General features: G+C 30.4%; 1 protein-coding gene across 1 annotated transcript in view; it reads left to right on the forward strand.

The window, feature by feature from the left end:
* Positions 1-14,100, forward strand: part of RYa (RYamide) — a 33,643-nt gene extending 19,543 nt beyond the window's left edge. The window contains exons 2-5 of the mRNA XM_088272538.1: positions 4,782-4,969; positions 6,636-6,720; positions 7,942-8,133; positions 12,384-14,100. Coding sequence (XP_088128664.1) covers positions 4,789-4,969; positions 6,636-6,720; positions 7,942-8,133; positions 12,384-12,408 — 483 coding nt within the window. The 5' untranslated portion in view covers positions 4,782-4,788 and the 3' untranslated portion in view covers positions 12,409-14,100. The remainder of the gene's footprint in view (positions 1-4,781; positions 4,970-6,635; positions 6,721-7,941; positions 8,134-12,383) is intronic.
* Positions 14,101-14,483: the final 383 nt, after the last annotated feature.

Below are 14,483 nucleotides of genomic sequence, written 5' to 3' on the forward strand. Positions count from 1 at the left end.
GGACTTTTTATAATTTAAAAATAATTTTAATTATTTAGTTAGCTTATATTACATTTAAAACAAACTATTAGTTACACTTTAATTACATCATATATATAAATATATATATATATATATATATATATATATATATATATATATATATATATATATATATATATATATATATATATATATATATATATATATATATATATATATATATATATATATATATATATATATATATATATATATATATATATATATATATATATATATATATATATATATATATATATATATATATATATATATATATATATATATATATATATATATATATATATATATATATATATATATATATATATATATATATATATATATATATATATATATATATATATATATATATATATATATATATATATATATATATATATATTGCAAAGCAAATTTGAACTTTTGGTTTAAAAAAAAATATGTAATTAACTCCCTGAAGTTACAAAAATGCATAAAATATTTATGAAGCGGTTTTTTTGTCCGTTATTTTCGACGTGCGCTTAACAGAGGTATCGAGGTTTTACAGTACTTTTAATAGCTTTACAAATCATATTGGCAAAGTTTTTCTTTGTATTTCTCTCCATTATTATTCCTAACGAAGATTAAAAAATAACATTGTAGAATGTATGGCAGCTAGCGAGCGAACATTTTCCAATGCGGTTTGTATATTTTTAATTCTCGCTGATTAAAAAGGGGGGAAAAACTGAACGCGGAGAGCATACGTTGGAAAATCGTCCGCCATTTTGTCGAGAGCAAACGTCAAAATGGGGTTCCTAATTTAAAATAATGACTGCTTGTTCCGTTTTCGCACACTGCTGCATTCGAATAAAAGATGCGTTCGCTCAGTGCAGACTACGTACAGTATGGAAAATGCTGAGGCAGAATTAAGAAAGGGATTTTTCATATTTATTTTTTTGATATCGCATCAGCAGTACTGGAGGTCCCGGGTTCGATTCCCAGGGAGGGTCAAATAAATATTTTTTCACTGTAATATTTATTCAATATTACCCTGGACTGGTGCCTGAAGCGGAGGGCTGATCACCTTTCCTTTATGTGTTAATGATTAAGATAACACTGCGTTTATATGATGCAGTGCCCTATGCACCGTTGGGGTGCGGATAAGGGTTTGATTGATTGATATCTCATCGAAGATGAAGAAGAATATGGATGTCTGCGTATTTACGGGGCTGATGACCTTCATAGGCTGGTTTAAGTAATCACTTTACACACGTGTAACATTCACCAATTCTTCCCATTAATGACAACCACACTACTCAAATTTTTGGAAGTTTATTTATATGAACCAATTTTGTAACATTGTTCTTGAACCACTAGAACTTCACTAGAGACATCTATTGGTGAGATGTAAAGAAGCTTTTTACCAAGCAGAAACTCTTATATTAGTATGTGAGGTCCAAATCCTGGATTATTAACTCCTGTAATTGGAGATAATCCAGATTTTGTGAACAAGTATTTGGACACACTCAAAATGTTACATGTATTTTTTGGTAAACAAATAACATATAAATTAATTGAGGTGTAATGAATGCGTAAATGAATCAAGTTTTGAAAATTGACGATTTTTGATATATGACGTTGTTGAAAGGAGTGAGCGATATAGGAGGAGACCCATGAATGTGGAAGGGGCAAAAAGTGCTTGCAAAAAAATGGTGTGGCGTTTCTCTCTCTCTCTCTGCTTACCCCTGCGGAAAGAGGCGCGATGGTCAGTTAATTAGTTCTATTTTAGGGCCGAAAATATTCCATTTAATATCTTTTCCAATTAGACAACGGTAATAAAATAAAATACATAAATTTTACGACATTTTATTGTGTATTCAGTATCGAAACACGTGCTAAGAGTGTCTGGGTAAGGCTAAGGGTATGTTAAACACGGGGGATGGTTATAATTATTCGAGTGTTTGCGCAGTTCTTAAATCCTTTATTAGGACTTTTAATGTCGAAAACTTGGGGAAATGGCTAAGGCTATATTTGCCATGTAAAAATATTCAAATATACGAGACGCTTAGTGAAGGGTTTTATAACTATTTGAATTTTATGTATTTTTGGAATAAGTGGGAGTCATTTTTGTCTTTGTTGAGATGAATATGTTTTAATTCAACTTATGAGATTACAAATACAATGCTTTAAATAATGTTTAAAACGACTCACAGCATCCCATAACGATTTTTAACAAAGAAATTCATTTACAACGTTTTGAGTGTGTCCAAATACTTGTTCACAAAATCTGGATTATCTCCAATTGCAGGAGTTATTTTCATATTATGTGTGTGATTATAATCCAGAATTCGGATCTCACATACTAATATAAGAGTTTCTGCTTAGTAAAAAGCTTCTTTACATCTCACCAATAGATGTCTCTAGTGAAGTTCTAGTTATTCAAGAACAAGGTTTCTAAATTGGTTCATATATAAAGAACTTCCAAGAATTTGAGTAGTGTGGTTGTCAATAATGGGTAGAATTGGTGAATCACTTAAACCAGCCTATGACGATCGTCACCCCCGTAAATGCCCAGACTTCCATATTCTTCTTCATCTTTGATGAGATGTCAAAAATAATAAAGAAATTCAGAATCATAATACACGAGGACATGACAAAATACATGTGGAGCCGATAAACACTACTAAATTTAGAGTAAGGTCCTTAAAATATTTATATTTATAAGTCGATTTTCCAAAAAGTTCTAAATTTTCCGGGCAACATTTCGCTCACTCCTTTCAAGAACGTCATAAATCAAAAATCGTCAATTTTCAGTTGTGCATGTTTTCGGAATGCCCAGAAAATGTACTATATCCCAGCAAAAGAGGCATATTTTTAACTTTATATTTACCCGCTACAGGGCAGAAAGTGTTTTTTTTTGCATTTTGAAGAAAAGGTATTGTTTAATTATTTTTTTAAATAAACGAAATATTTTTCAAATGGGAAAAAAACCTTCAGGTTTTACCTAAAAAGATCTGTGGCACAGTAAAAAGTTCAATAAGTGGCTTGGTATTCATTTTTAATACATTGCATCACATTTTTAAACTTTAAAAACGTTCTCCTGAAAAATCAAGTTCCTGATAAATCACGCTGTTTTTAAGTATTTTTTAGCAGAGTTTTGAAGTATATAAATATTTTTAAAAAAAAACCCGCAATTGGCATTCCGATAGAGTATTTATTTAAAATCTCATATAATTGGATCTGGTGGATTTTGAAAGTAGGCGACACATATCGCTCACTCCTTTCAAGAACGTCATAAATCAAAAAACTTGTTTTTCAGAAGAACGTTTTTAAAGTTTAAAAACATAACACAATGTATTAAAAATGAATATCAAGCCACTTATTGAACTTTTAACTGTGCAACAGGTCTTTTTAGGTAAAACCTGAGGTTTTTTTTCCATTTGAAAAATATTTAGTATATTTCAAAAATAATTAAATAATACATTTTCTTCAAAATGCAAAAACAATATTTTCTGCCCTGTAGCGGGCAAATATTAAGTTTAAAATATGCCTCTTTTGCTGGGATAAAGTACATTTTCTGAGCATTCTAAAAACATGCACAACTGAAAATTTACGATTTTTGATTTATGACGTTACTGAAAGGAGTGAGCGATATATACATGCATCACATACGTCCACCAATTTCTTTGTGAAATCCTTTGACCACTTACAAAGGCGCGTATTGGCAGTGTTAATTATTTTGTGACACCCGTTCTTTGTAACAGAGAACTCAGTGCAAGTACACGCTGCGACAAAACACAAAGGACCTTAAAAATAAAAGAAGAATAAAAACTTTTTAATTTTTATTTAGGATGCAGATGATGTAAGTGAAGAAGGAATAAATTTATTTTTTTATTTTTTACAATACATGTTTTATATTTTTGAAAATAAATAGTTCATATTGTTTTGAAATTACAAATATACACACGTGATCACACGTGTAACATTCACCAATCTTACCCATTATTGACAACCACACTACTCAAATTCTTGGAAGTTCTATATATATGAACCAGATTAGAAACCTTGTTCTTGAATCACTAGAACTTCACTAGAGACATCTATTGGTGAGATGTAAAGAAGCTTTTTATCAAGCAGAAACTCTTATATTAGATGTCTCTAGTGAAGTTCTAGTGATTCAAGAACAAGGTTTCTAAATTGGTTCATATAAATAGAACTTCCAAGAATGTGACCTGTGTAAAGTGATAAGTGATCACTTTACACAGGTGAATGTTACACGTGTGTAAAGTGATCACTTGAATGGATCAAAGGAATGGGTAAATGATCAAGAATTAATTTTATGAACATTGTAAAAAAGATTATATTGTTAATTTTTCTCCTTTTTTGTGTGTATATATTAGGTTAAAATGGTTAAAAAACAATAAAAAAATGTATGCAAAAAGAACTCCACCGACAAGACACACAAGGTGGCTTGGTGGGTCTCTGCAAAATAACTTTTTATTTTTATTTTCAATATATGTTAAAAATTGTGATTTATAAAAAAAAAAAAAAAAAAAAAAAAAACTTAAACCAGCCTATGACGGTCGCCAGCCCCGTGAATGCCCAGACTTCCATATTCTTCTTTATCTTTGATGAGATGTCAAAAAATAATATGAAAATGACTCCTGTAATTGGAGATAATCCAGATTATGTGAACAAGTATTTGGACACACTCAAAATGTTGTTAATCGATAATATTATGTGATGTGACTTCATAAGATCTTTTTTTTCTTTCTCAGTTCCAAGATGATGAAGTCATCGTCGTCTGCTGAGGGGGGTCACCAAGCAGCCTCAGCTGCCGCTGTGCACAGCGTGTCTGGGCAAGGTGGCAGCTCCGTCATGAGGGCATTGGTGCTGTACCTAGCCGTGTCGAGTCTGCTCATAGCCGTTTCTGCCCAGGCCTTCTACGAAGATAAGAAAAACGACCGTAAGACGTCTTCCTATAGACCAAGTGTGACCCGCGACCGCCAATTGACACCCGGTGGCCAACCGCCGGGTGTCAATTTGCGGCCCGCGGAGCATTTCACACATTTTTTTGTTCATTTAATATATTTACATTTTTATTTAAAACATAATACATTTGAATCATTTATACATATGGAGAACTTTTATATTTCGATTCGCTGTGCCTCTCCATAAAAGAGACTGTGCTCTTGTGCTTGGAGAGGGACTTACACTCGTGGTTTAATGTTATATAATATAAGATATAATAGTATTTTTTTGTATATTTTTTCAAGATTTAAATGTATAGAGCTTTAATTTTTTTCTTAAGTATTTTTATATCATCTATTTTTTTATTTCTTTAGGGAGTTTATTGAAATGTTTGATTGCCAAATATTTGAAGTTTTGCTGGAATTGCTTGGTGTTGCATTTGGAGTAGAAAAATCGTTAGAGAATCTCGATGATAATTTTTTTTGTTAAGTTTACATAATATCACCCTCGAGTATTTGAAAAATTGCGATTTTTTTAAAAAATGGATTCTTTATTTGGGACTTGAAATCATATCCCATATCGCTCACTCCTTTCAAGAACGTCATAAATCAAAAATCGTCAATTTTTAGTTGTGCATGTTTTCGTAATGCCCAGAAAGTGTACTATATCCCAGCAAAAAAGGCATATTTTTAACTTAATATTTACCCGCTACAGGGCAGAAAGTGTTATTTTTGCATTTTGAAGAAAATGTATTATTTAATTATTTTTTTAAATATACTAAATATTTTTCAAATGGAGAAAAAATATTCAGGTTTTACCTAAAAAGATCTGTTGCACAGTAAAAAGTAAAATAAGTGGCTTGATATTTATTTTTAATACATTGTATTTTATGTTTGAACTTTAAAAACGTACTCCTGAAAAATGATTTATGACGTTCTTGAAAGGAGTGAGCGATATATGGAAGTATCTCATCATCGTGACAATTTCTTATGTGTATTTTCGTGTTGACAACATTTTGTGATCGACTTTCAACTACACATTGATAATAAAACAAGCTGCCATAACTGACTGCTAGAGTGACACAAAGTAAAAATGCTATGTAAAAGCTAGTTATAAAGTAGCCATGATCCTAGCAAAAAAAGGATGTCCCTTTTAGTTCTTCCTACAGGCATAAACCGTCAGCAGCGTCCTGCATATAGGAATGGGAAACTAGATTGTTTTGTTTTTAGTAAGCAAGAAGGCTCTTGTTAAAGATGTAGAAAAATCCCGCTTCGAAATACCCCTTCAGACACATAGAACAGATCAATATCCAGCGTGATATTGTTCAGCATAGCGGTAGCTCTTCTTACAGGCATAACCATCGGCAGGTTGGTCCTGTGTATAGGAATGGGAAACAATCTATGTCGACGCTGTCTTAGGTAACTATCGGGAACATACAGAACAATGTTCCGGATAATTTCAGGATTATCGATCATACCGCGCAACAATGGATAAAAATGCCTCATCAAGTACACATTCCTTCTAGTCTCTAAACTATTGAACACATTCCGGAATTGAGTTCACAACTGCCATCTATGGATTGACATAAAGCTACCAGGAGTACAGAATGATGCAGGAGGTATTTGGTCAGATAGTTTTGTAATACGGATTTTTTCTTTTAGCTAACAACCGTCCATTCTACATGGGTTCGAGATATGGACGATCAGGACAACAGACGAAGGTCCTGGTAGCTCCCAGAACGGACAGGTAAATAAATATGTGAATTTATTATTAGATTAAAACCAATATTTTTAGCTTTTCCACTTTTTTATTTGACCAGCGACCGGGTTTCGTCGTTACCGACATCATCAGACTGGTGAGAGGCTATACAAATTGTTATGTTATATATAAAAGAAGGCAGGAGTTGATAACCATGATTTGATATAATTTTATGAGATTCACTCAAATTAAATTAATTTCTCAGAAATTCACTCAAATTAAATTAATTTCTCATAAAATTATATCAAATCATGGTTATCAACTCCTGCCTTCTTTTATATATAACATAACTATTTGTATAGCCTCTCACCAGTCTGATGATGTCGGTAACGACGAAACCCGGTCGCTGGTCAAATAAAAAAGTGGAAAAGCTAAAAATATTGGTTTTAATCTAATAATAAATTAAAAATGCAATTCCATCACGAAGTGTCAGTGGATAATATAAATCTATTAAATATGTGAATATATCGCTCACTCCTTTCAAGAACGTCATAAATCAAAAATCGTCAATTTTCAGTTGTGCATGTTTTCGGAATGCCCAGGAAATGTACCATGTCCCAGCAAAAGAGGCATATTTTAAACTTAATATTTACCCGCCACAGGGCAGAATGTGTTGTATTTGCATTGTGAAGAAAAGGTATTATTTAATTATTTTTTTAAATATACTAAATATTTTTCAAATGGAGAAAAAACCTTCGAGTTTTACCTAAAAAGATCTGTTGCATAGTATAAAGTTCAATAAGTGGCTTGATTTTTAAAAAGATACATTTATTATATTTTTAAACTTTAATAAGGTTCTCCTGAAAAATCTAGTTTTTCGATTTTTGACGTTCTTGAAATGAGTGAACGATATGTATACAGATGCTGGAATTTCTATTTTTTTTACTTACATTATCTTAAATGATCAAACTTTAGTCGTATATGAGAGTAAGGGTAACCTTCTACTCAAGGTCACTCACAAATTCCCCTCAAATTAAGGTAAAATTGACCAATTATGTTAAATCTTAAAATTTTGTTTGTATTTGAGAGTGAGAGTAACCTTCCACTCAAGGTCACTCACAAATTCCCCCCAAATTAAGGTAAAATTGACAAATTATTTTAAATGATTACATTTTGGTCGTATTTGAGTGTTAGATTAACCTTCCACTCAGGGGCACTCACAATTTTCCCTCAATTAAGGTAAAATTGACTCGATCATCCCTTATGAAGGTTCTTCATGGGCAGCCGATACGGCAAGCGAGCTGGGTTCCTGTCTGACAGCGAGGAGGTGAACCCCAACGAGCTGCCGCTGGACGACCAGCCCCCTAGAGCCGAGGAGAGGCCCGACGGGGGGCCGGCGGACAAGGGGGCCCTCAAATGCGCGTACCTGGGCATCGGAAACCTGTACAGGTGCTTCCACAGGTCAGTTTTTCAGTTTTATTTATTTTTATTTATTTATTTGAGTTAACAACAGCAACATATAAACTATCTAACTTATACTTATAACAACTCTATATTTTTTTGTAACTTATAATTATAACAACTCTATATTTTTTTGTAACTTATAATTATAACAACTCTATATTTTTTGTAACTTTTAATTGTAACATCTCTATATTTTTTTGTAACTTAAAACTTATTTTTAACGTTTTTGTAACTCTATATTTTTTTATAACTTATAATTATAACAACTCTATATTTTTTGTAACATTTAATTATAACATCTCTATATTTTTTTGTAACTTATACTTATAACAACTCTATATTCTTTTGTAACTAATGCTTACAATAACTCTTTTTCTGTAACTTTTAATTAAAACTACTCCATACTTTTTGTAAGTTATACTTAAAACAACTCTATATTTTTTGTAACTTATACTTATAACAATTCTTTATTTTTTGTAACTTGAATTTTTACTTGTAAAAGCCCTCTGGGTGTTGGTGTGAATAAATAAATAAATAACATAAAGTCAGTAACAAAATAAATGAATAAAATAAAGTCAATTACACAGGCCAACACACATTTTGGTGCCCGCGATTTTTTAACTAGTCCTAGTTAATTTTTCGAAGCAGAATCCGAAATAACCCTCAGAATACATTTTCAAACCCTTATACATTAAACAATTTTGTGACTCGGTTTTTTTCAACAATGGCAGTCTTATTTTATCCTTATTTCTAGTAATATCTTCATTAAAAATTTATTTTCACACTATTTAATCCTTATATTAGGGTAATCAATCGTTTAAAAATTTATATATGAAGACCAGCATATATATATATATATATATACATATATATTTTTTTATATATAATAAAACCCTTATCCCCACCCCAATGGTGCATAGGACACTGTGTCATATAAACGCAGTGTTATCTTGATCGTTTACACATGAAGGAAAGGTGATCAGCCCTCCACTTCAGGTACCAGTCCAGGGTAATATTGAATAAATACTATAGTGAAAAAATCACTTATATTTATTCGACCCCCCCTGGGAATCGAACCCGGGACCTCTAGAACGACAGCCGAGCGTGCTGACCTTTACACTAAGGAGGCGTACAAAATGTTTATATACATATATATATATATATATATATATATATATATATATATATATATATATATATATATATATATATATATATATATATATATATATATATATATATATATATACATATATATATAATAATAATAATAATAAAAAATAAAATAAAAACCCTTATCCGCACCCCAATGGTGCATAGGGCACTGTGTCATATAAACGCAGTGTTATCTTGATCGTTTGCACATGAAGGAAAGGTGATCAGCCCTCCACTTCAGGTACCAGTCCAGGGTAATATTGAATAAATAAATACTACAGTGAAAAAATCACTTATATTTATTCGACCCCCCCTGGGAATCGAACCCGGGACCTCTAGAACGACAGCCGAGCGTGCTGACCTTTACACTAAGTAGGCGTACAAAATGTTTATATAAATATATATATATATATATATATATATATATATATATATATATATATATATATATATACATGCGTATATACAAATGGATCTTTACCTAACTGGAAAAGTATGATAAAGTACTCATCATTTCGCTGGATTAAAAAAAACATAGCTTGATGATGCTGGTTTCAGAAAAAATACATTCTTTCCAGTTGCAAATTATTTTTTTCTTCGTTCTATTAATTACTTTATACACTGTACCATAACAGGTAATTAGTTTTATGTTTTTTATCCATTACTCCCAAGTACTCGGGTACAATTAGTGATGTAATTATGGCTTTCACCCCTATTTCACAACATCGTCCAATTATTACCCTGAAAGGTTGTATTAAAAACGGTTATTAAGGCTTTCACTTCGAAATTGAACTACTTATGAGTGCAGTAGAAGGGGTCGTCAACCGACGGTTCCAGATTCACCCATTTATTATTTAAATTTATAAAAAATAATAATAAAACCGTTATCCCCACCCCAATGGTGCATAGGGCACTGCGTCATATAAACGCTGTGTTATCTTGGTCGTTTACACATGAAGGAAAGGTGATCAGCCCTCCGCTTCAGGTACCAGTCCAGGGTAATATTGAATAAATATTGTTGTGAAAAAATCAACAATTATTTAAATTTACATACAGAAATCCTTTTCACATAATAAAATACTTTTTTTAACATCTCAACATGGATAAAGAAGAATATGGAAGTTTGGGCATTTACAGTGCTTACGACAGTCATTGGCTGTTTTAAGTGATCACTTTACACACGTATAACATTCACCAATTCTACCCATGATTGACAACCACACTACTCAAATTCTTGGAACTTCTATATATGTAATTTCTAAATATATAACTAGAATTTCAATAGAAATATCTATTGGTGAGATGAAAGAAGCTTCTATATATGTTAATATGTCAAAAATAATACGAAAAATAACTCCTATAATTGGAGATAATCCAGATTTGTGAACAAGTATTTGGACACACTCAAAATGTTGTAAATAAAATATCACTTGTATTTATTTGACCCCCCCTGGGAATCACACCCGGGACCTCCAGCATAGTAGCTAAACACGCAAAGCATAACATCATGGAGACGGACAGTAAATATATAAATATATAAATATATATATATATATATATATATATATATATATATATATATATATATATATATATATATATATATATATATATATATATATATATATATATATATATAATTATATATATATATATATATATATATATATATATATATATATATATATATATATATATATATATATATATATATATATATATATGTATATATATATATATATATATATATATATACATAATTATATATATATATATATATATATAAATATATATATATATATATATATATATATATATATATATATATATATATATATATATATATATATAAATATATATATATATCTTCTAATCTTCTATATATATACATATAGAAGATTAGAAGATTATAGAAGTTTGGGCATTTACGGGGCTGACGACCGACATAGGCTGCTTTAAGTGATCACTTTACACACGTGTAACATTCACCAATTCTACCCATTATTGAAAACAACACTAATTTTGAACCAGTTCATTATTAATATTATATTATTTTATTTATACTATTATATTTACTGATTTATACTGAAAAATGGAAAAACACAAAGCTTGTGCTTCAAATATAAATTGTATGTAATAAACGTCGCGTCGAAACGCCAAGATATCTAAAGGAAAAAATATATTTAAAAAATAATCCATGCTTCGTTTAAAATAAAGTTTAAGGACCCATTTAAATTTAAATGTGTTTCTATTTGTTTCCTTCTCGGGTATGGATACATGGAATGATCCATCTGTCATTGTTATAGGAATTTAAATCAGTTTTAGAGATCCTTGCAGGATACAGCGTGGGGACATCAGATATGGGCGGATTGGGAAATTTACATTTGATCCTGTGTCTTTCTTTGGGAGCTAAATATATATATAAACGTATTTTTTATGGCTCCTTAGATCCTTATTTTGCGAAGTGACATATAAACTCTTTAACAGTGATAAAATTTTGACGCTGTAACGAAATTTCCTCAGAAATATATGTATATATATATGTGTATATATATATATATATATATATATATATATATATATATATATATATATATATATATATATATATATATATATATATATTATATATATATATATACATACATAAATGTGTGTGAGTGTGTCCACAAATCTGGATTATTTCCAGTTATAAGAGTATTTTTCATATTTTTATTGACATCTCACCAATAGATGTCTCTAGTGAAGTTCTAGCGATTCAAGAACAATGTTTCAAAATTGGTTCATATATATATTTATATATAGAACTTCCAAGAGTTTGAGTAGTGTGGTTGTCAATAATGGGTAGAATTGGTGAATGTTACACGTGTGTAAAGTGTTCACTTAAACCAGCCTATGACGGTCGTCAGCCCCGTAAATGCCCAGACTTCCATATTTTTCTTCATCTTTGATGAGATGTCAAAAAATAATATGAAATATATTTTTGTTCGAATTTGTTTTTTTGACATATATACATTATATCTCAACATAGACGAAGAAGTTTACAAAGACGAGTGTAAAGCATTAATTGGCTTTTTTCATTCTGATTTCAGGGACAGCACGATTCCAGCCTCTTAAGAAAATTACCAGACATCGAAACCAGCTATCCACGATCATATATTATCCGTAAAATTATAAAAATTAACTGATGCAGTATGTTGCCAATACATTTTGTTAGTAATTAATAATTAAATAAAAGAGTATTATTAGAATGCAGTAGACATTATGTACTTTACTGAAATTTAAAACAGAGCACTAAATTGTGTTAAATTACATATATATAATTATTAAAAATATGCAAAGGATGAAACAAAGTGATGTGACCGATCAAAATGTAGCCAAATTTCCATTTTTAGTCTGGTTTGACTTTTCGTAAGCTGTATACACATATAATAAATAATAATAATAAAACCCTTATCCGCACCCCAATGGTGCATAGGGCACTGTCATATAAACGCAGTGTTATCTTGATCGTTTACACATGAAGGAAGGGTGATCAGCCCTCCGCTTCAGGTACCAGTCCATGGTAATATTGAATAAATACAACAGTGAAAAAATCACTTATATTTATTTTACCCCCCTTGGGAATCGAACCCGGGACCTCCAGAACGGTAGCCGAGCGTGCTGACCATTACACTACGGAGGCGGACGGATGCTGTGTTAACTTGATCCTAATTACTGCTGTTACTGTGTTAACCTAATCCTGCATTATATATCTTGTGATCTAACATACATACTTTTTATCGATCGGTGGTACATTTTTGATAAGATACAGATGTCGTAGGTGAAGAAGCTCAAAATGGATATAAATGCTGCTTGAAAAAGGAAATGGAGAAGGACTGTTAGGTAGGAAAGGAGAACAAAAGTCAATTGAGATTTAAAAAAATAATTAATCAATTTAGTGCTCTTGTGAATCCTCGTTTAATTTTTTAAATGTTTATTCTTATTATATGTATATCATCAATTACTAGGTATATATTTTAATTCTTTATGCAGTAAAATATATATTTATGTTTTTATTGATTTAAAAAAATTAAAAAAACGTATAATGTTTGTAAATTTTTTGGGCTGGAAAATTTTTACGAACGTTATAAAGTTATTTCATTTTTAAATTTATTTATAAAAAGTAATTAAAACACTGAAGAAAAGCTAGAAACATCATATTTTCAAAATAAAATAACACTATTTCAAATACTTCAGTAAAAATACTTTTACAAGCATATCGTAGTCATACAGAAGAAAGTGGCCAATTTCTTACAAAAACGTGATCATTGACTATTTGATATCTTACTAGCTTAATATTGCCCTGAAAATATCCCAAAGGATTTTAAACTTGGAAGTATAATATATTGACTTGGTAAAAATGACTAACTGCATTGATGTTTATTTTGTTGCCAAGCAAAGGTGACTTAAATGGTCCTCCTGGGACATTTTACGTTTTGTTAGTTGGTCACTTTCTCCTGTACGACTATGATATGTTCTACACTAAAGAAGAAAAATAGAAAATTATCAAAGAAATATTGATCTAACTAACTAACTAACTAACCATCACGCCGCTTCCCCGCAGGGGTAGGCAGAGAGAATAGAGCGCCACACCACTCTGTCCTTGCAAACATTCTTCGCCACTTCCACGTTCATGCATTTCCTCATACATACCCGCCGATTGTTAGGACTCCTAACCTAACCACTTTCAAGTATTTTGCATACCTGATCGTGCCATGTTTTTCTCGGTCTTCCTCTGCTTCTTTTCCCAATAACATAACAACTTGATCTAAATTATTGGTATATGTATATATATATATATATATATATATATATATATATATTAAAAATATTATTGAAATACTTACATTTTAATGGTTTTTCTTCATTTTCGGTTATCTAAGCACCTCATATGTTTTTTTTAGAATTCAAGAAAGTACTTTCCTATGTTATTAATATCAAATGTGTATAATATATAATTTAGATATTTAAGTATGGAAATGTTACATTAATATAGGTTTATTAAGTATGTTTTGAATAAGGTATAGTATATATATAAATAAAAAGTATTGCGGTCAGAACAGCACAATTGTCTTTTATTTCAACACCAACCCTTGATCTTCGTTATTAGGAAAAAATAATTATAAACTTACTAACTAGTATGGGTACTG

Source organism: Brachycentrus maculatus, unplaced genomic scaffold (genome assembly GCF_059751285.1).
Source record: "Brachycentrus maculatus isolate JH-2025_06_01 unplaced genomic scaffold, ASM5975128v1 h1tg000504l, whole genome shotgun sequence".
Lineage (NCBI taxonomy): Eukaryota > Metazoa > Arthropoda > Insecta > Trichoptera > Brachycentridae > Brachycentrus > Brachycentrus maculatus.